Source organism: Culex quinquefasciatus, chromosome 3 (genome assembly GCF_015732765.1).
Source record: "Culex quinquefasciatus strain JHB chromosome 3, VPISU_Cqui_1.0_pri_paternal, whole genome shotgun sequence".
Lineage (NCBI taxonomy): Eukaryota > Metazoa > Arthropoda > Insecta > Diptera > Culicidae > Culex > Culex quinquefasciatus.
The window spans coordinates 24,162,752-24,189,484 of record NC_051863.1 but is presented as its reverse complement, the minus strand read 5'-3'; the positions used below and the strand labels follow the sequence as shown (position 1 = coordinate 24,189,484).

Genomic DNA, 26,733 nt, shown 5'->3' with positions numbered 1-26,733 from the left:
AACCAGAGCTATACTGTCTTGATCAAGTATGATCTAACAGGACTACGGACGTAGTCAGTGACGCTCCTTCCAGGATGTAGCAATCAGTATCATTCACCCTTGGCCTGCATGGACTAACATTTCAAATCGAAGTAATTTAATTTAATTTGAGATGGATTTCCATCTCAAATTAATAAACACAGTCGAAAAAGCCACATTTAATATTTAATGTTTGGTCACCTCTTATGCAAACCGTTTTATGTGAATTGAAAGACAAAAACAACCAAAGACCACGCTCAAAATTGAAAGAAAAAAATATTAAAAATTTGGAAATTGTGAGAAACAAAACAAAATACAAAAAGATACCAAAAAATTACGATTTTAAAACCACGTAGATTCTGGATGATCCAAAAAGGAACAATTTCAAAAAGGTATTTCGGATGTTGAATACGATAGTTCGTAGAACCGTTTATCGCGTAGAAAACAGGTTTATTGTTGTTATGCTGTAATGCTTTACTGGCTGTTTACAGTAGTGCAAATCTTGAGAATCACTGGTAATATTTGTTTTATAGTTCACATTTTTCGGGCTATTTAATCTACACCACCACACCACCAAAACTCCTCAAACACTCCTTCTTCTCCCTCTTTTTAATCTAATCTGCACGCTGCCCACCTTAATCACTAAATAGTACAGTTAATTGTTATACTTGTAACACGAATTTTATTATATTTTACATTCACGATTAGTCACTAATTCACGTTCCTTTCTTTTTGACTGTCTGACATTTTGGCCTTCAATTTTATTTGATTGCGTATTAAATTTTTATGCTAAACTCTGGGAAAGAAGGGTTGTGGAATGGAATGCACACTTAAACAAACGATCAAGACGACACAACGAGGAAAACTATTTACAAAAACAAAAAAAAAATGATTGTTTCTCGAAAGCGCGGTAACTCTCTCTCTCTCTCTCTCTCGTCTCACTTATCTCCACCGAATGGCCGCGGCCGCCGCCTGGCCGAGCGTTCGCATTCCGACGGTCCGCAGCAGGCGCAACATGCCGTGGACCAGCCGCAGTACGATGGCCAGCACCAGCCGAACTAGCTGGAGGAAATCCCGCACGGGTCGGACTCCTCCGGCCAGCGCCGAATCCTACAACTTGGACTCCATGACCTGCACGACCGCACCCTGGAAGGTCAGATACTCGAACGGAAGCAGGTCGCAGTAGGTTCGGAGGGTGGCCACGAGGGGCCTCAGCCGGGCCGTGTCCACCGTGAAGGATGTCGTCAGGTCGGCGAGCTTCGTCTTGGCGATGACGCCGAGCGCGACCAGCGAGTAAAGGGCCAGGTTGATGCTGTCCAGCGAGAGGCAGTACGGGTGGACGTGCGGTTCGTGGCGCAGCAGGAGTTGTTCGACGAATTCTTGGACCTTGGCCAGGTAGTCCTTTTCCTTGAAGGGGCCGTGGGAGAACTGGGAGGGTAGGAGAAAATATATTGATAATGTATTAGCATTGTTGTTTTCCTTAATATTTACAATTCTGAACATCTTAAATTTTCAAATTCAATTCTGAAATTCTAAAATTATGAAGTTCTTAGATTTTTAGCAATTCGGTAATTTCTGAATACACCCGTCCGCAGCACCTGAAAATTCATGCTGTCGCAATTATGAAATTCTCAGATTATCGAAATGAAAAGATCCTTGAATTATAAAATTCTGAACCTCCAAAATTTTTTAGTTCAATTTGAAAAATTCTGAAATGCTAAAATGTTAATAATTCAAAATCCTGAGAATCTAAAATTCTTTGGTTCATAAATTCTAAAATTCGCAATTATGAAATTCTTAGATTATTGAAATGAAAAGATCTTTGAATTTTAAAATTTTGAACTTCCAAAATTTTTCAATTCAATTTGAAAAATTCTGAAATTCTAAAATGTTTATAATTAAAAATCCTGAGAATCTAGAATTCATTGGTTCAGAAATTCGAAAATTCTTAATTTCTGATTTTTTTAATTTAAAATTGTGAAATTGGTAAATCCTCAAATTCTACAAATCCTAAATTCTTTTTTTTATTCTGAAAGTAAAAAATTAAAAAAAAAAACATAAATTCTTATTTAATTTTTAATAGAGCAATTCTCTACGAAATCGGTCTTTTTTCTTCAATTTTAATTTTTATATTTTTTAATCCGACTGAAACTTTTTTGGTGCCTTCGGTATGCCCAAAGAAGCCATTTTGCATCATTAGTTTGTCCATATAATTTTCCATACAAATTTGGCAGCTGTCCATACAAAAATGATGTATGAAAATTCAAAAATCTGTATCTTTTGAAGGAATTTTTTGATCGATTTGGTGTCTTCGGCAAAGTTGTAGGTATGGATACGGACTACACTGGAAAAAAATAATACACGGTAAAAAAAATTTGGTGATTTTTTTATTTAACTTTTTATCACTAAAACTTGATTTACAAAAAAAAAAAAAAACGAACTGAATAATGGCATCATTAGTGCGCTGGCCACGGGGACGCGCTGTCTTGTTTTTGCATGCTCATTTTCATTTCTTTTGTGTCGCTGTTTGTGTGCTTGGGTGCGCGGTTATTATAATTGAATAATGGCATCATTAGTGCGCTGACCACGGGGACGCGCTGTCTTGTTTTTGCATGCTCATTTTCATTTCTTTTGTGTCGCTGTTTGTGTGCTTGGGTGCGTGGTTATTATAATTTAATAATGGCATCATTAGTGCGCTGACCACGGGGACGCGCTGTCTTGTTTTTGCATGCTCATTTTCATTTCTTTTGTGTCGCTGTTTGTGTGCTTGGGTGCGTGGTTATTATAACTGAATAATGGCATCATTAGTGCGCTGGCCACGGGGACGCGCTGTCTTGTTTTTGCATGCTCATTTTCATTTCTTTTGTGTCGCTGTTTGTGTGCTTGGGTGCGCGGTTATTATAAATAGGTGAAGGGATTTTATTAAATGATCATTATATTGCATTATTATATTCAATTGATTATATAATCACACTATATTTTACACTGAACACATTATACAAAACACATATGAAACTGTAAACTGGAGCGTTTGGTACGGTATGTCCACGCATCCTTCCTCCCCTGTAGATTCTGTGAAATGTGATCCGTTCTCAGAATCCTCTCTGCGGTAAACACAACGTAGTAGGGCTGGCCGCTTTAATTTTTGCATTACATTTTCGGGTGTTCTCGGATGTACTGCAATTATTAATAATGACAAGAAAAGTGCTTGTGGCGTAATCTAATCACAAGACTTTCCAGCATGCTTTCATCGGACTGGCTGCGTTTGTGTTAGATTAGATTAGATTAGATTAGACTAAAACTTGATTTACAAAAAAACACTATTTTTAATTTTTTTTATTTTTTGATATGTTTTAGAGGACATAAAATGCCAACTTTTCAGAAATTTCCAGGTTGTGCAAAAAGTCATTGACCGAGTTATGAATTTTTTAATCAATACTGATTTTTTCAAAAAATCGAAATTTTGGTCGTAAAATTTTTCAACTTCATTTTTCGATGTAAAATCAAATTTGCAATCAAAAAGTACTTTAGTGAAATTTTGATAAAGTGCACCGTTTTCAAGTTATAGCCATATTTAAGTGACTTTTTTGAAAATAGTCGCAGTTTTTATTTTAAAATTAGTGCACATGTTTGCCCAGTTTTGAAAAAATATTTTGAAAAGCTGAGAAAATTCTCTATATTTTGCTTATTCGGACTTTGTTGATACGACCTTTAGTTGCTGAGATATTGCAATGCAAAGGTTTAAAAACAGGAAAATTGATGTTTTCTAAGTTTCACCCAAACAACCCACCATTTTCTATCGTCAATATCTCAGCAACTAATGGTCCGATTTTCAATGTTAATATATGAAACAATTGTGAAATTTTCCGATATTTTCGAAAAAATATTTTCAAAATTTTCAAATCAAGACTAACATTTTAAAAGGGCGTAATATTGAATGTTTGGCCTTTTGAAATGTTAGTCTTGATTTGAAAATTTTGAAAATATTTTTCGAAAAGATCGGAAAATTTTACAAATGTTTCATATATTAACATTGAAAATCGGACCATTAGTTGCTAAGATATTGACGATAGAAAATGGTGGGTTGTTTGGGTGAGACTTAGAAATCATCAATTTTCCTGTTTTTAAACCTTTGCATTGCAATATCTCAGCAACTAAAGGTCGTATCAACAAAGTCCGAATAAGCAAAATATAGAGAATTTTCTCAGCTTTTCAAAATATTTTTTCAAAACTGGGCAAACATGTGCACTAATTTTAAAATGAAAAACTGCGACTATTTTCAAAAAGTCACTTAAATATGGCTATAACTTGAAAACGGTGCACTTTATCAAAATTTCACTAAAGTACTTTTGATTGCAAATTTGATTTTACATCGAAAAATGAAAAAATTTTACGACAAAATTTCGATTTTTGAAAAATCAGTATTGATTAAAAATTCATAACTCGGTCAATGATTTTTGCACAACCTGGAAATTTCTGAAAAGTTGGCATTTTATGTCCTCTAAAACATATCAAAAATAAAAAATTAAAAATAGTGTTTTTTGTAAATCAAGTTTTAGTGATAAAGTTAAATAAAAAATCACCAAATTTTTTTACCGTGTATTATTTTTTCCAGTGTAGTCCGTATCCATACCTACAACTTTGCCGAAGACACCAAATCGATCAAAAATTCCTTCAAAAGATACAGATTTTTGAATTTTCATACATCATTTTTGTATGGACAGCTGCCAAATTTGTATGGAAAATTATATGGACAAACTAATGATGCAAAATGGCTTCTTTGGGCATACCGAAGGCATCAAAAAAGTTTCAGTCGGATTAAAAAATACAAAAAAAAACGAATGACCGAAATCCTAGAGAACTGCTCAATACTAACATTTTATGATTTTCAAATTAAAAAATCTGAGATTAATTTTTTTTTAAACTTTCCAATTATAATATCCTCAAGTTCTAAATTAATATTTGAAAACTTGCGAAATACTAAAATTCCAAAAACACTAAAATTCGAAAATTTTAAAACTTTTCAACTCTAAAATTCTGAAATTTTAAAATTGTTAAATCCTACACTGCCGTTCTACGCATAATTGTCCCATGTCAGTTTTTGACGATTTTGACTTTATGCCATTTTTAAGTTTAGTCTGATGTGTACTTTAAGAAAAACACATAAAATCTGATACTTTGTTCGGAAACTCATCAAAAACAACACCAAGTCTGTTTGTCCCATCGTTGAACTTCTACGCATAATTGTCCCACCAAGTATTTTCTTACACGGAATCATTAGTTTTACTAAGCATTATGCCTTGTTTACCTGATGTATAGCAAGAGGATCACAAAAAAGGGTGATAAACTGCAAACTGGGGTGATTAGGTACACATAGGGCGAATAGGAACCCACGGGACAATTATGCGTAGAAACACAGAAATCGGTCGAAACATTTCAATCGCGTTTTTCTCAGTTGCACTTTTTTGAACATGGGACAATTATGCGTAGAACGGCAGTACAATTCTTAAATTCTCTAATTTGTTAATTTTGAAACTGAAAATTTTAAGATTCCGTAAGTTTAAAATTCTAAAGTTCTGAAAATCTTAAATTCAAAATTTAGAAACTTTAAAAACTTAAAAATTCAATCTGTCCTTTAAAAAAAATGATAAGGGACCATCCATAAACCACGTGAACATTTTTTTTAAAGCTCCGATCCTCCACTCCCCCTTCTTAAGGTGTCCACGTGGTTTATGGGTGGTCCTCAATTGGTAAATTAAAAAAAAAAACTTATTCAAAATCTTCTTTATTTTATTTTAAAAGCTCAAAAATTCAAAAAGTTTTAAATTCTTACTGCTAAGCAGTTTTCCAAAATTTTATAATTCTAAAACTAAAATCAATCCGAAATTTTATTTTTTTAATTTTTTTTTTATTATAAAATTCGTGAATTTAAAAATTTTAAAGTTCTAAAATTGTCAAATTCTGAAATTCAAAATTTCCAAACCTTTTAAATTGATGAATTGTAAAAAATCTTAAAATTCTTCAATTCATTAATTCTTTTTTTAATTCTAAAACTCAAAAATTGTTAGCATCTAAAATAATATCTAATTAAAAATTAAATTAATTACAAAATTCTAATATTGAAAATATTAGAGTTTAAAAATTCTAAATTTGTTAAATTCTAAAATTCAAAAATTTTGAAAACTATAAAATTTAAAAAATTATAAAATTTAGAAAATTATAAAATTTGCAATTTCTAAAATTAAAAAAAAAACTCTCAAATCCCATATTTATTAATTTTCAATTCAAAAAATCTAAAAATGTAAATCTTAAAAATACCACGATTTTTAAAGTTTTTAATTTGTTAATTCTATAATTTCAAAACTCAAAAACTGTTTTTTTGAGATTCTAAATATTTTTTTTTTTTTTTGGGAGGGTGATCCAGCCGCACATCGTTGATGTCGAAACCTCTAAACTGGGCCCTCGTCCTGTCACGTCCGTCGTACATTACAACTAGAACCAGATCTGCCAATGAATTAGTACACTTCGACCAAATAAACACTGACGCTGTATGGATCTGACTCTAGAATAAATGCACAGTTGAGTGTTGATTGAGTTCATAAGTCCAAAATGTTCAATTATTCATATAAGTCCAAATATTCATTTGCGGATAACTACCTAACTTGAATTGAATAAAATTGAGATTTTAAGTAACATATCCGAAAGCTACTCTTATGAGTCGTGTGGTGTTCGTCGGGGGGATCGGTGTGTGACGTCGCGCGCGAGAATACGCGAGAAAGTGGTGAAGATTTCTGGATTTCATTGAAAAAGGGATTCACGTCGTCGTGTGTATATTCACTTTCATTTAGTTTTGGAAGCCCTTCCCATAGCATCGTTGCTCGGATGGCACGACGGCGGTAGAAGTGAAAAATCGCGATTGAGGAATTGATAAGTCCTTCTCATAGCGTCGTAGCTCGGAAGGCAACGATTATGTTTCCTGATCTATTTAAAATTGCACGTCGCCGAATAAATCGATAAATACAATAACATTTAATTTTGAAAGTCCTTCCCATAGCATCGTTGCTCGGATGGCACGCCGGCGGTAAGATGTGAAAAGTCCTTCTTATAGCGTCGTAGCTCGGAAGGCAACGATTATGTTTCACTTTCTGGTCATATCATCTACCAAGGTGAATCCTGACCTTCCCTTTCCTTCCCCTACTAACACAATTCCCCCACTTCCCGTGATGCTTGAAGGAGATGCTGTGGATTCAACGGTCTCATGCGGTGTCAACAGGTATAGAGCGACAAACTCTGTGTCTAATGAGTCTGCAACTTCAACTATCGGACTAACATTCCTACCTTTGTTGAACTGCATCTCCTTGGGGGGGCGCCGGTATTGACTTGAAGCAGAGATCTTCAGGGGTTATACAGTGAGGATGATTAGCTCCCACTAATCATCTGTTGGTTCATTGTGTAACTTCAGCTGATCCGTCAATAACGGAGTAGCAGCTCATTGGCAGTCAACCATGCTCATGCTCATGCTCATGCTCATGCTCATATCCGAAAGCTACTCTTATCTCAAATCCCCGACATTTTAATTAATAGCCAAAAAAATCTAGAACGTTTCTTTTAAAACCTGTCTGGCTTCTTAAAAAAAATTAGATTAACATTTCAAGTCGTGAATTGAAAAAGAGACGACCATTTGATCGTCAGAATTCCAGTAGATCCTCGATTCGCAACAATGGTCGATACAATCATAATCCGACAGTCGTTAGTTCAACAGATCAACGAATTTAGTCCGATATCATTTCACTATTGATTGATCGAGACTCTATGGAAATTTTGACAAATCAGAATGGTTTTTATGCAACTTGAATGAAAATCACCGATTCTGATAGAATTACTAAATTCACTATTACTAATTTTGTCCCTAAATAACTAAATGCAAAGTATAAACAGTTGATATTTATAGTTAAAATCCTAAATTCTACAAAAACTGATTTTTTAAAACCTGTATCCTAACCTGACACCCACATTAAGATAGGAAAAGTCACATATGTAGCGGTTCATTGTACAAATGTGATATTTCCACTATCGGAGAACCTCCTTGTCTCGATGACAGCTTACCGGTCATCGATTAAGCCCTGAGACTGCGTCAAAGTGGGTTCTCGTAGCATGAAGTGGTGTCCATGTGTAAAAATGGAAGCTTCAGCAATATACTAAAAACTTCGATTTTAATTCCACATCGGATCAAATCATACTCCTTGCCAAATAAGCATCAAACCTATAATATTCATTATGACAAAGCCCAGGGGTTTTTTTGAGATTCTAAATATTTAAAAATATAAAATTCTAACATTTTTAAAATTCACAGTTTTGATACATTTTAAATCCGTAAATTCTAAAGTATACAATATATTCTATGATTTTTAAATTCAAAAATTCTAAATTTTAATGTTTGGAAATTTGAAGAATTGTAAAATCTTAAAAGTCTACCCATATTTTTTTTAAATTTTTATTCTAAAACTCAAAAAAATAAAAATTCTAAGCATCTAAAATCTAAGGTAAAAAATCACAAATAATAAAATTCTAATGTTTTAGAATTAATAATTCTAAATTTGTTAAATTCTAAAATTTCAAAAACAATTTTAAAATTCAAAAAAATAAATAAATAATTGAAAGTTAAAAAAAATTACACATTTTTTTTAATTTTCAATTAAAAAATCTAAAATTGTAAAACAGACCCACAATTCTTATTTTTTAATTTGTTGATTCAATAATTCGAAAACTTATAAAATTGTTTTTTAAAGGAAATTCCATAATATTATGATTCATACATTCTAAACATCCAAATCTATTAATTTGAGGAATTGAATAATGTAAAATCATTAATTTAAGCCCCATTAATTTGATCAGTTATTTAAAAAAGTTGGGAAAATTTAAAATTTCCAGCGTTTATACATTTTACAACTTCTGCTCACAGATATGCTTTAAATAGGAACTTTGGTGTGGAAATATGTTTTTTTGTGTGGTTCAAATATTTGGAAAACATGGAAAATTATTAGAACCATCCAAAGTTTAACTTGAAAAAATGACTGCTTGGTAAACAAGCGCTAAGAATCGGTCTAATATATAATATATTCCATGATGTTTAAATTCTAAAAAAATCTAAGCATCTAAAACCTAAAGTTAAAAGAATCACAAATAATAAAATTCTAATGTTTTAAAAATAATCATTCTAAATTTGTTAAATTCTAAAATTTCAAAATCAAAAATTGAATGTTTTTAAAATTGTAAAATCGTAAAATTACACATTTTTTACATTTTCAATTCAAAAAATCTAAAATTGTAGAACAGAACCACAATTCTTATTTTTTTTTAATTTTTCAATTCTATAATTCTAAAACCTAAAAAATATTTTTGAGAGATTCTGTTAGTTTAAAAATATAACATACTCATATTTTTTAAATTCACAATTTTTGAAACCTAATATCCAGAAATTTCAAAATAATATGATTCATACATTCTAAACATCCAAATCTTTTAATTTGAGGAATTGAATATTGTATAGGGGAAAGTGGGGCAAGTGTAACAAGCTAAGGAAATGCTCGTTATAACCCATTAAAAACGTTAAAAAAACTGTCGGATTTTTTTATAATCATCTTATTCCAGGTCTTGACTAAGACTTTGATAGAAAAAGTTTTTAAAAAATCCTGTTTTTTAATGTAAAAAATTGATTTTAAAATATTTGATTTTCCGTACGTTCTACTCAACTAGTGGGGCAAGACGAACAACGCTTTGGGGCAAGAGAAACAATGCATGAAACAACATGTGAATTTGCTAACAATTGAACTGTTATCACTTAGATACATCAGATTAGAATGTATTTGAAACGTTTCTTCAATTTTTAGATAAAATAATTATATTTTACTAAAAACTTGATCGTTTTTACGAAACAAATTATTACTTAGATGATAAATACTAAATTTACTTTTGTATGGACAATTTTTCAAAATAATTTTTAATCAGTTTTTAAGTACTTTCATGTATTTATTTCTCAATAAAATATGTTGTTGCAGCAATTCGTATTTTTTTCCATACTAAAAATCCATATGGTACACTTGCCCCACCTGAACAAGATTTTTTAAAAGCTCTCAACAAAAATAACCAAAAGTTAAATCATACTTTGTAATAGGTGCATGTCATTGGTAGGGACACTACTGATCTAGGAAAAATAGCATTTCGATAAAATGAGCCTTAAAACAAACCCTAAGCCTTATTTTGTACTTTCCAAATATTATAAGAAAACAAAGGTCCTGAAAAAAACTTCATTAAATATTATGCCCCGTGGCGTTTACGTCGTTTTGGCGATTATGTGCTAGTAGAATCAGCTAATTGCATTGCTAGCAACAAATCCTCATACTGAAAATAATCAAAATTGTAAAAAATACGGCTGTACGAGCGATTGTTCCTCTTGCCCCATATGGTCGTCTTGCCCCACCTTCTCCAAATCTTAAAAGTCTACAATTCAAAAATTCTTTATTTTTATTCTAAAACTCAAACCTCCTAAGCACCCAAAATTTTATTTCATCGAAAATTAAAAAAAAAATCTGATTTACAAATTATAACATTCTCAAATTAAAAAAATATTTATGTTTTAAAATTTAAAGTTCTAAAATTGTAAAATTCTTAAAATTGTAAAATTCTACAAATTCTAAAATTCCACAAATTGTAAAATTCTAAAAATGGTAAAATTGTAAAATTTTAAAAATTGTAAAATCAAAAAAAAATAGATTATAAAATTCTAAAATTCCAAAAACAAAAAATTGTTAAATCAAAAATTGTAAGTTGGAGTTGTAGAATTCTAAAATTCTACATTTTTTAAATTTTCAATTCAAAAAATCCGAAATTCTAAATTCAAAAATACCACAATTCTTAAGTGTTTTAATTTGTTTATTTTATAATTCCTAAACTCAAAAATAGGTTCTGTAAGTTTAAAAATATAAAATTCTGACATTTTTAATTCACATAATGAAACTTTAAAATACAAAAATTCTAGAATATTATGATCCTTAAATTCTAAAAAAATTAAACTTTCAAATCTTTTAAATTGTAAAAATTTAAATTGTATAATTTTAAAATCTTCGATGTATACAATTGAAAAGTTCTTGATTTTTATTCTTAAACTCAACAAATCTTATTCACAAATTAAAAAAATCTAAGATTTTAAAATTAATTATTCTAAAGTTGTAAAATAAAATTCTAAAAATTTAGAATTCTAAAAATTCCAAAAACAAAAAAAGTAAATCACAAATCAAAAATTAAAAATCAAGAATTGAAAAGCAAAATTTGAAAATAAAGAATTGAAAAAAAATAAAGTTTTTTAATTGTAAAATCCTAAAATTCTACAATTTTGTGTAATCTTCAATTAAATCTAAAATTCGAAAAAATAAAAAAAATAAAATCGATAAATTGTGAAATTCTAAATAACTTTAAATCCATTCATTCAAGCATTAACAATTGAAAAATACAAAAAATCTAAGAATGTCAATTTTAAAAATGTCAAAAAGAGATCAAGATTACTAAATACATACTTAAACTATAAAATTATATAACTCCCCCTCTTAATTTAATCTTTCCCCCCACAAACTTACATGTTCCATCAGCACAACAGCGACCTGCAGATAACAGCACAGGAACGGCCCCACCGCACTAAGGTACACCTGCTGCCGTTGTTGCTGCTGGTCCGCCTTGTCCTGAACAATCCGCACAACCGCCGGCCCATCTTCCACCACCGTCCCCCGCTCCATCACGCCAAAGTGCACCAAATGATCCAGCGATTGTCCAAACTCGCGCTCCTCACGCCGCCCGTGGAAGACAAACTCGGTGGCGAATAGGTTGCGCAACTCGATCACAGTTTGCCGGAGGGTGTGTACGTTGATGTCGGAGGAACTGTTGGAGAGGTTCTTGGCGGCGAGTAGGACGAGGGCGGGTTGGGCGAGCCAGTGAAGACACGGATTGCAGTACAGCTGGAGGGTGAAGATTGGCACGGAGAGGCGCATTACGACGTCGGACAGGTTGTGACCTTTGAGTTTCCGCTTGTCGACTTGGGAGAAGTCGTGGTGCGATTTGGCGATTACGAGGACGGCGTCCGAGTTGAGCTGGAGGATGTTTGCGTGGGTTTTGAGCGCTTCTTCGATGCTTGTCCGGATGAGGTTGCGGTCCGCTTCGTGATGGCCGGTTTTCTGGATTGTGGTGACTGCGCCGAGGTGCTGTAAGATGTCCACCAGCACTCGAAGACCTTCGATCAGTTCTGGGAGGTTTACCGATTGGCCGAGGTACTTCCGGTAGTTGTAGTACACCGATATCAGATGGAACGTGGTCAGCACGATCTTCTCCTGCTGCAGATGGACCACGTCAAAGGCGAGATTATGCAACAACGTCAGGTCCGACTTGGTCAGCGACTGCACGTGGGCCGGACTCATCGAGTGCTGGAACCGGTTCAGCTCGTCCCCAAAGTACTCCCGCACCGAAATCGGATCGCCAAACTCAAAGTAGATCGAACCGTAATTCTCCTTCAAGATGCTCATCGCCTTCAGCAACCCCTTCGTCGACTCCTTCGGCTTCGGAACTCCCAACAGCTCGTACACAAACAGTTGCTCCTCCAGCGGCCGATCGTACGACACGCTCACCGGCACAACCAACACGTCCGGAACCTCCCCCATAAACAGCGGCTCCAGCGCCATCGACAGCAGCCCAATCTTCGGCGTCAACGCCTTATTGCTCCTACTCCGCGTTCCCTCAATAAAGAACTCCACCCCGTTGTCATACGCCCGCACCAGCTGCCTCATGTACTCCTTGAACACCGCCCAGTACAGCTGGTCATTCCCGAACGTCCGCCGCATGTAGAACGCACCCGTTTGCCGCAAAATGCTGCCCATGAACGCCATCGAGTGAAAGTCCATGCCGGCGGCGATGCCCGGAATGGCGATGTTGTAACAGAACGACACGTACGACATCAGAATAAAGTCGCCGTACGAGCGGTGACTGGGCAGGTACAGCACCGTCCGGTCGCCGAACTGGGACTTGAGCTGGAAGTAGGGGAAAGTAGGAACATAAATTAGTCTGTGTTTATATTAGATACACACAACGAAGAAATGCTGTAACACAAAAAGTAAACCACTTTTACAGCAAAAATTTGTAAAAACTAGCTGGAATGAAAGTGAAACTTTACTGTGAACCGAAAGTTAGGACGTTCATTTAAAAGTGCAAATTTTTCTACAAAGGTGACAAAACTTTTTTTTTAAATAAATTTGCAGTGAAAAAAATTATATGTTAAAAATGTATACAAATGAAAAGTAGGTATTTATTTTCTGAAACGAGCAATTCTCTGAGATTTCGGTCATTCGATTTTTTTTTGTATTTTGTAATCCGGCTGAAAATTTTTTGGTACACTCGGTATGCCCAAAGAAGCCATTTTGCATCATAAGTTCGTCCATATAATTTTCCATACAAAGGAGAATGGGCAAATTTGTATGGGAGCTGGTCCAAGGATGTACACGAACGGGACCAACTTTTTTCGAAAGATCTCGCCGAGACATGAAAAAAAGTCTTCCGGAGCAACTCTCTAAACCCCGGGGTTCAAAAGTTACATGTTGTTGAAGTTTGAGCATTTAGGGTAAAAATGTACAAAAAATCGTATTTTTGCTAATTCTAAAATCATTTATAAAATCTCCATTTTATTATGGATTTTGCTCATCTTGACTTCATTCGACGCGTATCAGCAAAAACTATGAGTTCTAATATGTCTTAGCATGATTGAAACATGATTTCACTTGTTTTTATTCGTTTGAACCGTTTGTGCAAGAGGCATCCCATAGAAAAAAGTCGAAACTTCAAGGTATTGAAACCGGATCCGACCCAGACTGCTTCAGTGAGTATGGAAGGCTTCAGTGCAATGTTGTAACAACTTATTGGGATGGTCTGAGTCATCCGAGAACTCCTTGGAGTTAAGACCGGTGAGTCTACCGCCGTAACAAGCAAGATGTCGACGGTTTTGACCACTGATCATACCCGCATGGCTTCAGTGAGTATGGTAGACTACTATGCTGATGTGTTGGAGTGTCCTGGGTTCTCCTAGGACTCCCTGGAGTTAAGATCTGTGGGTATACTACCGTAACGAGCAAAATGTCGACCGGTTTTGACAACGGAACATACCCGCATAGCTTCAGTCAGTATGGTAGACTACTTTCTTAATGTGTTGGGATGTCTTTGGTCATCCTAGGACTCCCTGGAGTTAAGATATTTGGGTCACTGTAACAAGAAAAAGGTCGACGATTTATAACCGCGCATCATAACCGCAAAGATTCAGTGAGTATGGCAGACTGTATTGCTGTTATGTTGGGATGTTCTGGACCATTCCAGGGAGTCCTTGTAACAGCCGTAGACCTACAGATCATAACTCCAGGGAGTACTAGGATGACCAAAGACATCCCAACACATTAAGAAAGCTGTCTACCATACTGACTGAAGCTATGCGGGTATGTTCCGGGGTCAAAAACCGTCGACCTCTTGCTTGTTACGGCTATAGCTCCACAGATCGTAACTCCAGGGAGTCCTTGGATGACCCAGGACATCCTAACATATTGGCAAAGCACAACTCACTGAAGCTATGCGGGTATGTTCCGTTGTCAAAACCGGTCGACATTTTGCTCGTTACGGTAGTATACCCACAGATCTTAACTCCAGGGAGTCCTAGGAGAACCCAGGACACTCCAACACATCAGCATAGTAGTCTACCATACTCACTGAAGCCATGCGGGTATGATCAGTGGTCAAAACCGCCGACATCTTGCTTGTTACGGCGGTAGACTCACCGGTCTTAACTCCAAGGAGTTCTCGGATGACTCAGACCATCCCAATAAGTTGTTACAACATTGCACTGAAGCCTTCCATACTCACTGAAGCAGTCTGGGTCGGATCCGGTTTCAATACCTTGAAGTTTCGACTTTTTTCTATGGGATGCCTCTTGCACAAACGGTTCAAACGGATAAAAACAAGTGAAATCATGTTACAATCATGCTAAGACATATTAGAACTCATAGTTTTTGCTGATACGCGTCGAATGAAGTCAAGATGAGCAAAATCCATAATAAAATGGAGATTTTATAAATGATTTTAGAAATCGTAAAAATCCGATTTTTTGTATATTTTTACTCAAAATGCACAAACTTCAACAGCATGTAACTTTTGAACCCCGGGGTTTAGAGAGTTGGTCCAGAAGACTATTTTTCATGTCTCGGCGAGATCTTTCGAAAAAAGTTGGTCCCTTTCGTGTACATCCTTGGACCAAATTCGCCCATTCTCCTTTGGCAGCTGTCCATACAAACATGATAAAGAATTCAAAAATCTGTATCTTTTGAAGAAATTTTTTGATCGATTTAGTGTCTTTGACAAAGTTGTAGGTATGGATAAGTACTACACTGAAAAAAATGATACAGAGATTTTTTTTGATGATTAAAAAAGTAAAACATGGCATAAACTTTAAAAAATATGTGCAACGGCCTTAACTCATTTCGATTTTTTTTAATTTTGAGAAATATTTTTGCCCTCCGATTTTTTTTGGAAAATGTTTTTTGGACAATTTTTTGAAATAAAATTTAAATCCACACACAAAATGAGATTGAGCAAAATAATTATTTTTGACATTCGGCCAATCTTCAAAAAAAAAAAAAACATTGCAAGCTTTTCGAAAAAAATGGCAGTGCCCATCATAAATCATAAGTTATGATTTATTACCTTTGAAGAACGTGGAAAAAAGTTGAAACTATATTGAAATATGGTCGAAATTATTATTTTGTCGGCCTATTCAAATGTTAGAGTTGCCATGTAAATTTCGTAAATATTTTTATTGGAACGATTGGAACATTTTATAATGTTTAATTTTTTGACTTTAAATTGTTGTATCTTGAAAAATGTATGCTAGATATTTTGATAATCGAGAAAATTTCATATTCAATGCTGGCAATTCTTTCAGAGATTGTATTTCAGCAACCATTGGTCCAACCTTCAATCTCCTGTAAGCAAATTCAAAGGACATTTTGTAATATTTTCAGAAATGGTAAAAACTTGATAATGATTTTTCGAGGTAAGAAAAAGTCACGTATTAAACTCGGTATTAAAAATAATTACACGACATCAAAAAATGTAACTCCTAATGTAACAAACATTTTTTCGAAAAATTGACAACACTGCCAAACGAGTTTTGATCAACTTAATCCATAGCTCAAAAGATGGCCTTTTTCGCGAAAAATTAGATTTTTCAAAATGAGTTAGTTTGCGCAAATTTTTATTTTAGGGCAAAAGTCGAAATTGAAAAATGGTTTAGTTTTTGATGAGTATAATTTTTTTTTCTTCTGACTTTGCCAAAGACACATTGATAAAAAAATCCGTTCTCAAGATAAATATTTTTGAATATTTTTACAGCAAGTATTGACAGTTGCCAGAATTGTATGAAAATTTGTGAAAACTTGAATGAGGGCCGCACTGAAAAAAAAATACATAAAATGATACGGCTTTTTGATGCTGATATATGGCCATGGAAAGATAAAAAACAAGAAAAATGAGATTTCCTCAGTGTTGCCCGAATAAACCCTCGTTTTTTGATATCTCGGAATAAAATGATCCAATTTTTCAATAAATATTCCGAAACTTTTCAATCATGAATAACTTTGTAGAAAGGTTAAAACACTTATTTTCAACATTTTAAAATATTTTTTGTACTTTCTGTAATTTTCTGAAAAGATGGCAGGGTTTTTTGGAAATGAAACATAGTGATTTTAAAAATCATCAAAAAAAAAAAAAACGGTGTATATTTTTTTCTGTTTAGTCCATACAAACAATTATGATCAAAAATTTCTTCAAAAGATACAGTGTTTTGAATTTTCACATACCATTTTTGTTATTTTTTTTGTGTTAAAATTTTTTTTTCAATTTTTATATACATTAAAATTAAAAAAAAAATCGATCACACATAGTTTGAAAAATAAAATAAAAAAGGTGCAGATGGTAATGTAATTGGCATGACAATAATGGCAAAGAACATTCCAGCCCAAAATTTTAAACTCGTATTGCTTAAACTTGACAGATGCCATTTTGAATTCTCCCATACAAGTCTTCGATGCCGAAGACACCAAATCGGTAAAAATGCCTTTACAAAATATAATTTTCAAATTTATTCGTATTAGTTTTGAAATTCACACAATGTAAACATCTTAAGCAACATTGAAATTCATAAATTTTCTTAATTAATTCTGAAAATATAAATCAAACCACACAACTTTATCCTCACCTGTTCCAGCTTCGTCTCGTTGACGTACATCCCGCTCAGAATCCGCCGGATGATGTAGTTCAGGATCGTTCCGAGCACCCGGATCACCGCCAGACTTTCATCCAGCCCAATCTCGTCCAGTATCGCTTTCACGGTACGAACGAGTTCCGCCTTCTTCCGCGGATCACCTCCCGATTCCTGCAGGAAAAACAAAGTTGTTTATTTAAAAAAAAAAAATAGGTTAGTTTCGAGGGTCACCAACCTTTTCCAGCACGTTCCGTATCCGCTCGCTGTTGAGGACGAGCTTCTTCAGATCGGCCGGATTCACGTGTACGTCCTTCGGGAAGGGAAACGCCCGGTTGTACGGTTTGGTCATGTCCGTCAGGTGGCGCTGGGCCGGATCCAGCAGGTTCTTGAAGTGGTCCAGATAGTTTCGCATCCGTTCTTCCGCTTTGGCTTTGGTCGGAGTGCCACCTTCCGAACTCGATTCCGCCATTGTGTGGTGCTGCACAAGAATTCCTGAAAAAAAAATGATAGAATTTGTTACGAAAAGGAACATAACCTACAAATTTTATGGAAAGTGACATCTATCCCTCTAGCGGATGTTTTTTAAACTAAAATCATTAAAAATTACTCAAGTTTAATTGTATGTGACGCACACAGGTAAGAATATAAACTAATATTTTGCCATTTTTATTTGCATTTCACTGTTTACACACTGCCGGTGAGTTTTCTTTGTGCCTTCTCTATACAACACACCCACCTCGCTTATGCGAAATTGTTGAGAGAAGTGCATACTGTCCATTCGGTAAGGTACTTAATTTTGTGAGAAGTGTGCATGATGGAGAACACGTGCTTCGGTTCACAAGCCGATAGAAAAAAAACGTGAATGAAATTATGAAGGCGTAAATGAGACGTAAAAGCGAATAAGCAATCAATTTCTATTTCTAGGCTTGGTTTTGTTTTTAACGCAACTGTCTTTAATTGAGTGACTACTTTCTAGAACACAACGAACTGTTTTATGATTGTTTTTCAGGTAAGAAATAAGTAGCTTCATTGATATGATCAAGAATATTTTTTTTATAAGAGTTATTTTAAAAAATGGGTTAAAATTTTTTGGATTGCATCTTTTTAGACTTTCGAATGTTTTCAAAGAACTTTTCTTTGGACAGCCCCACATTTTTATACAAATTTGTATGAAAACTAATTATGCTAAACGGTCTATTTGGACAAAAGGAATCGACGAACAAAGTTTCATACAAAAAATATAGGTCGATTTTTACAATTCTAGAGTGGCGTTTTCTAAAGTCTAAAGTCCTAACAGTTAGTAATCCAAAAAAGTAAAATTACAAAAAATCTGAAACTGCAAAAAATAAAAATAAAAATGGAGTACCGTATTTGAGTAGTAGAAATTACGGTGTTACCATTAGATTTTTTTTTGTAGCTATTCAGAAAAAAATTAAAGATTAAAGTATTAAATTTTATGTAAGAAAAAATAGAAAAATAAACATAAACTTTTTAAAGCATTTCCATTATCGGCTTTTATTCAAAAATTCATTATTTGTACAACTTTTACCGTTTTACAAAATGGATTTTTTTACGAGTGCAATTTTATGTTTGCACACAATCATGATAAAACTATATTTGGCAATTTCTGTTTTTTCGGATTTTTTTTAAATTTAGGCTGGTTGGTACAAATTTTATTTAAACTTTTGATCCCTCGGCTCTGGTTGAGTCGAGCGGAAGGGCCTAAGTAACATTTTAGGCTTTATCAAAGCTGTCACAACCGCTATAAAACCTATCAGCCAAAACCAACATTAAACCACCTTAGTCGTAACAAACTCCCCAGAACCTTGATAAACCCCACTTAAAACCCAAAAGGACCTCCGCAAAAGGTTGTTACGGCCTATTTATAAAACTTACATAGGGGTTCAAGGCTTTACAACTGAATCCTAACAACATCTTCAAAGCCTTGATAAAACCTTTGTTAAAACCTAATCAGGAGTTATGGAAAAATGACATTTCAATGAAATGATTTCATAGTACATTAAAATGATCTGATGAAAATAATGTTTTCAATTTTTTGTTTGCATTTTCAACTTTTATGAAACATTAGTTCCGGTCCGTCACTGCTTTAGAAAAATCAGATCTGGCCCGTAGGGCCAAAGGTTGGGCACCCCTGCTTTACCCCGTCTCATTTTTCAACAAACTTTTGATCTTTAGAAAGTATTGGAAAGAAGAACTCTTAAAATTAATAAAAAAAAATATGGGTTGGAAGTTTTACTTGTTTTATGTGACTTTGCCAATGTTTTTAAAAATGTATTTTTTTAGGGGTTTGACATTTCCTTTATTTTAAGTAAAAAGAAGTATGCAGTAATTTGTCTAGTGTCCCAGACTATTCCTCTACGCATTTTTTTACAATTGAAATGATAATGGTGGTGGTATAGCAGAAAATGTGAAAAACAAGCAAAAATTGCAAAAACTGACTGTAAAAACATGGAAAAATAGAAAAGCTTTATGTAATGATGAGAGGTGGTAGAATAGGCCAACAACTACCATAAATAAACACAAACTAATCAAGATAAATGCAAATTAAAATACTAAAAATGAACAAAAAAAAAAATAAAGCAAGAGAAGTAAATTTTTGTGTAGAACAAAAGTTGCTCAAAATGACCTCCTGAACATGGGGGAAAAAATGAAAAAAAAAAATATTTGAGCAGTGTTAAGTTAAAAATTAGTATTTTACAAACAAAACTCTATTAAATTGAAAATTTGCCCAAAACTCCATTTCGTTTGATACCTATATTCAGGGTTGTTAAAATATCAAAGTATCAGCTCTCAGCAACTACAATTATCTCGCCTGAATATTCATGCCTCAAATACAACTGCTTTTCTCTCTTCATTGAAACTCTCAGCGCCGAACATAGTTGAACACGTTTTCGTGTTTACCCACTCGCGATTGACATTTTCCTTTTCTCTCTCATTCCCGCTTCCACGATCATGCTACCGCAACAACGTTTAACCACAAAAGCCGCCACAAAACCAATTTCGCAAACGCAGTTTAACAGGACGTCATGCGTGGTCGGCTCCTAATCGCCATCTCGCGTTCTCTCATTGCAGTTTTCGGAGAGATTGAGAGACTCAGCGGTGAGAGCGCATAGTCGAGGAAAAGGGGAAGAGTGATAGAGAGAGAATGACATCGCTGGGAATCACGAGACACAAGAAGAGATCTCACAAGCTACAGCGACGGTCGCTATACTCTCGGATATTTTTGGTGCAGAGATAATCTATTGATAGCTTTTTTATCACTCATTTGCAACACTGCCTATATTACACAGCAAAAAATCCGATGGTAAAATCGCATGCGAAAGCGGTGCAAAATCACCTTCGTCAGAAAAGACACTTAATATTACACACTGCATTTACAATTTTTGCAAACACAAAAAAACTGCAACCGACGGGATTCAAACCAAGCACCAACAGTAAGGACTGGCGCCTTAGCCCGCTCGGCCATCAGACCGATGAAGAAAGGAAAGGATAAACGCATATATGAGTTTGACATTTCGGCCAAGTAGGTTTCCAATACTGATGGGCTACATATTTCAGGGTGTAATATTACATAGAATTCCATAAAATTATGCAAAATTTATTTAACACCAAGGCCTTTTACACGCAGATGTATTACTACTTTATTTGCTGCGTAGAATTCATGAAAATTTGGGTTTTTTTTTAAATACGGTATTTGTAACAATTTGAGTATCCAAAAAAATTCAAAGAGAAAAATGCATGCATAGTTTCGCTCTGATTGATTGATATTGCGAATTATGAAGAAATAAATGTGTTTAATAAATGTGGTCGCATTTCAGAATTGATTCTTTTTTCAACATTAATAATCGAACAAATAGTTTCCGAGATATTTTCATCTAGGGGAACTATACCCTTTCTCAGCCTATTTCTATTATCGGCCTATCAGCACTTTGGCCATGAATTACAGCTTAAATAAAGTGTTTTTGACTGTTTCAAATCAATAAATAGCTCAAATAAAAGTGAGCAAGTAACTCTTTATTGTTGATACATCTGAAAATGTTGATTTAATAGCGGAAAACAGCAAAAGTGATGAGAATTGGTCGAACGGCTTAGTGTGATTAAAATGGGTATATTTCCCCTATAAAATTAACTCTAGTTCGGGGACAATAGAACAAAAAACCCGATTTAATCCCACCTGGGGTGAGATAGAGCCTTTCTTACAAAAGGAAGATAACGGCAGTTGAATTTTTTTCAAAGAAATAGCAAAATAGATAATGGTTCATTCATTAATCAATTCAAAACTCAGCATGATTTTTTCATAAAACTGAAAAGCGCTGGTTTTTGCCTCATTTGCCAAGGCCGGGTGTAAGCTGTGCTCGCACACAAGCATTTTGTTTTTTTTTTTTTTTAAATCAGAACAAATTATTTGTGAGGCAGAGAATTAGCTCACAATTTGCGATGTTCGTAATGTTTTCTGCCTATCGCTAAATTGTTCGTAATCTCTGAGTGTTTATTGCACTTTTCAAAATATCAAGAATTAACGAGATAATTCGTTTTGGATTACACAAAAATACTTCTACCGCACAAAAACTATTTAAATTAAAAAAACTTTTTACGAAGAATTTCAGATAGCTTACCAACATTTTCCAAAAATATGTTTAAATTGATGAATCGTTTTAAAATTGAAACTGAAATAATGCTCAAATACTAAAAAATGAGCATAACAAGTCACTCAGCAGTGTTACTCTTTCAAAGGAATCGACCCTTTTCAAAGGAGTTCAAAGGTTAAATTTTTGAAAAATGTTTGTTGGTGAAAAACGTACCCCAAACATATATAGCTGCTACAAACACAGGTTTTGTTCTTGGAATGTGAGATTTTCAGCAAACGTATTTAAGATGTCTCCTACTCAAACCTTTAACAGAATTAAGTTTCTAATCTAATCTAATCTAATCAGACCCTAGCGCAGCCAATCTTTCGAAGGGATCCTGGAGAGTGCCTTAGGTTAGATGACGCCTAGCACTCTTCTTGTCATTTATTAACATTTGTAGTGCGCCATTGCATCGGAATGCATTGAAACATCACAAGCGTTAAAGCGGCCAGGCCTACTGCGTAAAGCCGTATCGCAGAGATGACTCGTAATTGGGTTGAGTTTGAGCACAGAGTGTTCGAACAACAACACAATTCTGAATCGACAGGGAAGGAAGAAGCGTGGGGACACACCACCATACGCTCCGAGATTTTGGTAGTATTCGCTGGGAGCACCATGCTAAGAAGGTTTGGTACTCCGGGACCCTCTGGGATGGGACATTGTATTTCCACGAATGCCCTGGACACTATTTGCCGTGGTTATAGCGCCACAACTCGCTCAAACCTTTAACAGAATTAAGTTTCACTAAAAAGACTGAGGAATTGCAAATTCTAAATAAAAAAACATTTTGACTCAATTTCACCCCTATTAAAGGTAAGTTTTTGAATGATTTGGCAACAAATAGCCACTCCAGCCGCAATTAATTTAATCATCGCAGCGAACAAAAAAAAATATTTCCAACACAGGCCAGACCCAGATATACCATAACACCGGTCATTGTATGCTAGCGATGCATAAAACGAACAGCGACCCAAGCAACGTAGCAGCATCTAGAAAAAGGAAAGAATCATCAAAACGGAACAAGTTGAAGAGCACTGAGTTGATTCCAAACAAACGCGGCTCGACTTACCTACAGCTTAGCCCTGATCTCCCTTAGGCTCTTTTTTTTAATTTGCGAAAATGTCATTTTGGGCGCCCTGGGGCTTCTTGAAGGGGCGCTTTATCTTTTTCAAGAAGGCGCAGCACAAATCGGCAACTTGGCAAATTTGCAAAATGCAAAGCTTCTCTTGGGCCCTGCTAAGGGCGCCAAATGGTTTAAGGAGGGCGACATTTTTGTTAAAGAACTTGTTAGTCGACGACTAACCTCGACTAACCTACTGCCCGCGATGTGCGTTGTCACTGGCGCATGGGAAGCTTGGACGCTCACCAGAAATTTTTTTCACTCAGAGATCGATCAGAGAATGAGCAAAACAAAAAAGAAATGCAAAAGGATGAGCATGGGGCTTCAGAACGGATAGCTGCTTGCGTCTAGTTTGCGTTCACTGAAGCTTAGCATAGATAATCATGATGGGCGATGTGTGATGAACGAGCAATCGATAAAGCAACTTGCACTAAAAGGGAGTAATCTAGTATCAAAATTCTATACGCGCCAGCATCGCGTCTGCATGTGAAGCTCAACTTGACAACTTGTCGACGAAGCGACGAAAATCGATCGTCCATGTTTTTTTGCAGATTTTTCGAATGAATATTTCTCGAGAAATGATTTGGGAACGAAGCTTGATTTGGCGTCGGAGCCAAAAGCAAACCCTATACCTTTCTTTAGTAAGAAAGGCAAAAATGGAAATTTTCTAAAATCTGAACGGTAAATCCGAATGAGGTCAAATTTGTTTCAGAACCTCGAGTATGGTCTAGATTATGATATGGAGAAAAAAAATTAGATAAAATGCCAAAGGAATAGTTTTGGCATTTGGTGAAAATTAGCTTTTACCTTTTTTAGGGGTTTTTCCCCTTCACAGTGAATTAGTCCTCAAGCTGTAAATCGAGAACCACATTACCGACATGGATGAAAATTTGGGAGGATGTAGGGCTCGAAAAATGCAATTTTTTGGACAAATAAACGATTTCAATACTTCAATTCTCGACCGAATTTTCATTTGAAAACCGCCTGATCAGGCGAAAACACACTCCGAGGCCCCTTAAAAAATGGATAAATTCAAATTTGGTATGGAACTGGTTCAGGTTCAGCACATCCCCTTTCAAATGCGCCCAAGAGAGCTCAAATCCATAATGTGGGCTCTGAGAAACCCCCTACCACAAAATTGAGCACTTTTTTACCACACACGGACGTCACGCGTGCTCTTCAGTAAATTAAGCGCCAAAATTCGGATATTGGAGATAGACCAATTCTGGCATTGTCAAACGATCGGGCGTCGAAAATCGATCGTCCATGATTTTTTGCAGATTTTTCGAATGAATATTTCTCGAGAAATGATTTGGGAACGAAGCTTGATTTGGCGTCGGAGCCAAAAGCAAACCCTATACCTTTCTTTAGTAAGAAAGGCAAAATGAAAAATTGATGAAACTTTTTTTTTCTAATTTCTTAAATCCACAACTTCGCCGAAGACCACACCCACATCGACCAGAGATTCCCTTTCAAGAGCCTGTAAATTTTCGAAAATTGCTACAAGCCTTCAAAATTGTATGAAGGAACTAATGATGTAATTTTTTTTTGTATGAAGAATGCATAAACAGAATTTCATTTTTAAAACAAAAAAAAAACTAAATTTATAAATAACGATTTTTTTGGGCTGAATTCTAGAAAATAACTCCAAAGCTACGTGATATGCCTTGATAGTGCTTCAACAAACCTACCTCGCTCAAAAGATAACAGTCTGTAAATAAAAACAAGATTACTTGCAATGTGTTTTAGAAAAGGCAAATAAATCTTTTGTTTACCTGCTGAGTTGTTGTAAAAATGCTTTTTATTTAATTTTGTAATATTATTTAATTTGTTTAATTCTTCATTTCGCGATTTTTTTTTTGGTTTGAAACCAAACAAGTTTTTGAAAATTTATTAGTTTTTTCTCATTTGTTCTATGCTGTTATTATGCATTTAAATTTGGCTTAACATTTTTGTAAAACTGTTTAAAGTGTTTCAACTCGTTAATTTAATGTAATCTGCATCAAATCTACAAAAATATCATTTATCTCAAGTCAGCTAAACATTATCGCATCATTAAAACGACTGCAGTTAAAATATGCCACAAAACAAGAAGCATAATTGCCATTTCAGCGACACTCAGCAGTGTTGCTGCTCTAAATTTAGATTAAAGCATCGTTAATTATCAAGCCACATAGTTGAAACGTCTGTAAAAAAAAAATCAACGAAAGGGAAAACCCCCTTTCCGACGAGCTCGCTTTTTTTGGTTGTTGGTGAATGTCTAAACGCGTCTAAACCAAGCGACTAAGAAGAAACGCGTGCCGAAAATTATTGCACAATGTTGTCCGGTGGAACACAACTCTTCGAAGGTCGCCTTCCCAAAATAACCGGATTGGCTAATCTTAGTAGTCACAGAAAAAAATAATGGGGAAGGTCAGCGACTGCGAATTTTGAGTGACAGAATGTTTGAGGGATTTTTTTTTTACTTTTCTACGCATAACTGTCCCATGTGACTTTAAGTTTCAAATACTCATGGGACAGTTATGCGTAGAACTGCTGTATTGAAACAAGTCGCGTGACCGATAGCAATTTCATTATCTTATTATCTATAATCCTCCTACGAGTGCCATAAATTTAGCCATATTGTCCCAAACAAATCAAGATAAGAGGACGATGAGTTATCAACGCTAAATTTGCATTGTTTTTAGATTAATTGCACCTATTTTCAACTTATCCGAACGCGAGTCAAATAATTTTGATTTCATGCAACATTTCCCAACGCACACATAGTCCCACGTCATTCCCTCAAATATCTGGGCCACAATTCTTCCACACCGCGTGCCGCGGCGGTGTGTTTTTGCCGGGCCTACTAGGAGATGTCATAACTTTTCTTTTTTCTCTCTTCTTTACTTCACTCGTCTTATGTTTTTCACTCTCCCCCTTTTGCGCTGACAGTCGGCGCGCGAATCGATCGATATTCGAAGCAAATATCAGCGCCTACTGCATGCCTTTATTTTTTTTTTTCTCACACAAAAAACCATGTAACAATTCCGGTCCTAGCGAAACTTTGTCACCAGCGCCTACTATGGGGAGTCGTCGTCATTTTTCGAAATGCAAATTTGCACAACTATAGAGAAACGAAGCCCTCTCCCCTTCAAGTCGCGGTCGATATGTAAATAAAATAGAATCATGTCCTTGACGGCGACTTCCCGATGATCGAGCAGTGTCCGTGAAGAAATTATAATTCTGCAGCTTTTTTTTTTATTTTGCATGCCAAATTACACGGAAATAATCGCTAATCATTTCGACTCTTTTTTTTTCCTTCCAAATATCGAAGACACACCTCTAAAAAATCCCACTAGGTCCACCTCCAAACGACGTCTGCTGCACAATCGATTATTAAATTGGCCAAAGTCGTTTTTTTGATGACCAAATCTTCACCGGGCACCTGGCACCTTAATTTGCAGTCAAGATGCACTATTGATTAATCACGATACAGACAAAAAAAAAAACACAACACGAGACGAAATCGTACGATTGTTAGTTGGCAAAAAGTCGCGACGACGGCTGTTACGGAGCTTGGATCATCGCGAACCCGACGTCTGGAAATGACTGTTCCTGCCGGAATCGTA

General features: G+C 35.0%; 1 protein-coding gene across 1 annotated transcript; it reads right to left on the bottom strand.

Annotated features, from left to right (window-relative positions):
- Nucleotides 1-447: 447 nt before the first annotated feature.
- Nucleotides 448-26,733, bottom strand: LOC6054252 (dihydroxyacetone phosphate acyltransferase). The gene is made up of 5 exons (XM_038263129.1): nucleotides 26,445-26,733; nucleotides 17,589-17,845; nucleotides 17,348-17,524; nucleotides 11,652-13,088; nucleotides 448-1,446 (listed from the first exon to the last, which is right to left on the bottom strand). The coding sequence occupies exons 2-5, from the start codon at nucleotides 17,820-17,822 to the stop codon at nucleotides 1,129-1,131; spliced, it is 2,166 nt and encodes a 721-aa protein (XP_038119057.1). The 5' UTR covers nucleotides 17,823-17,845; nucleotides 26,445-26,733; the 3' UTR covers nucleotides 448-1,128.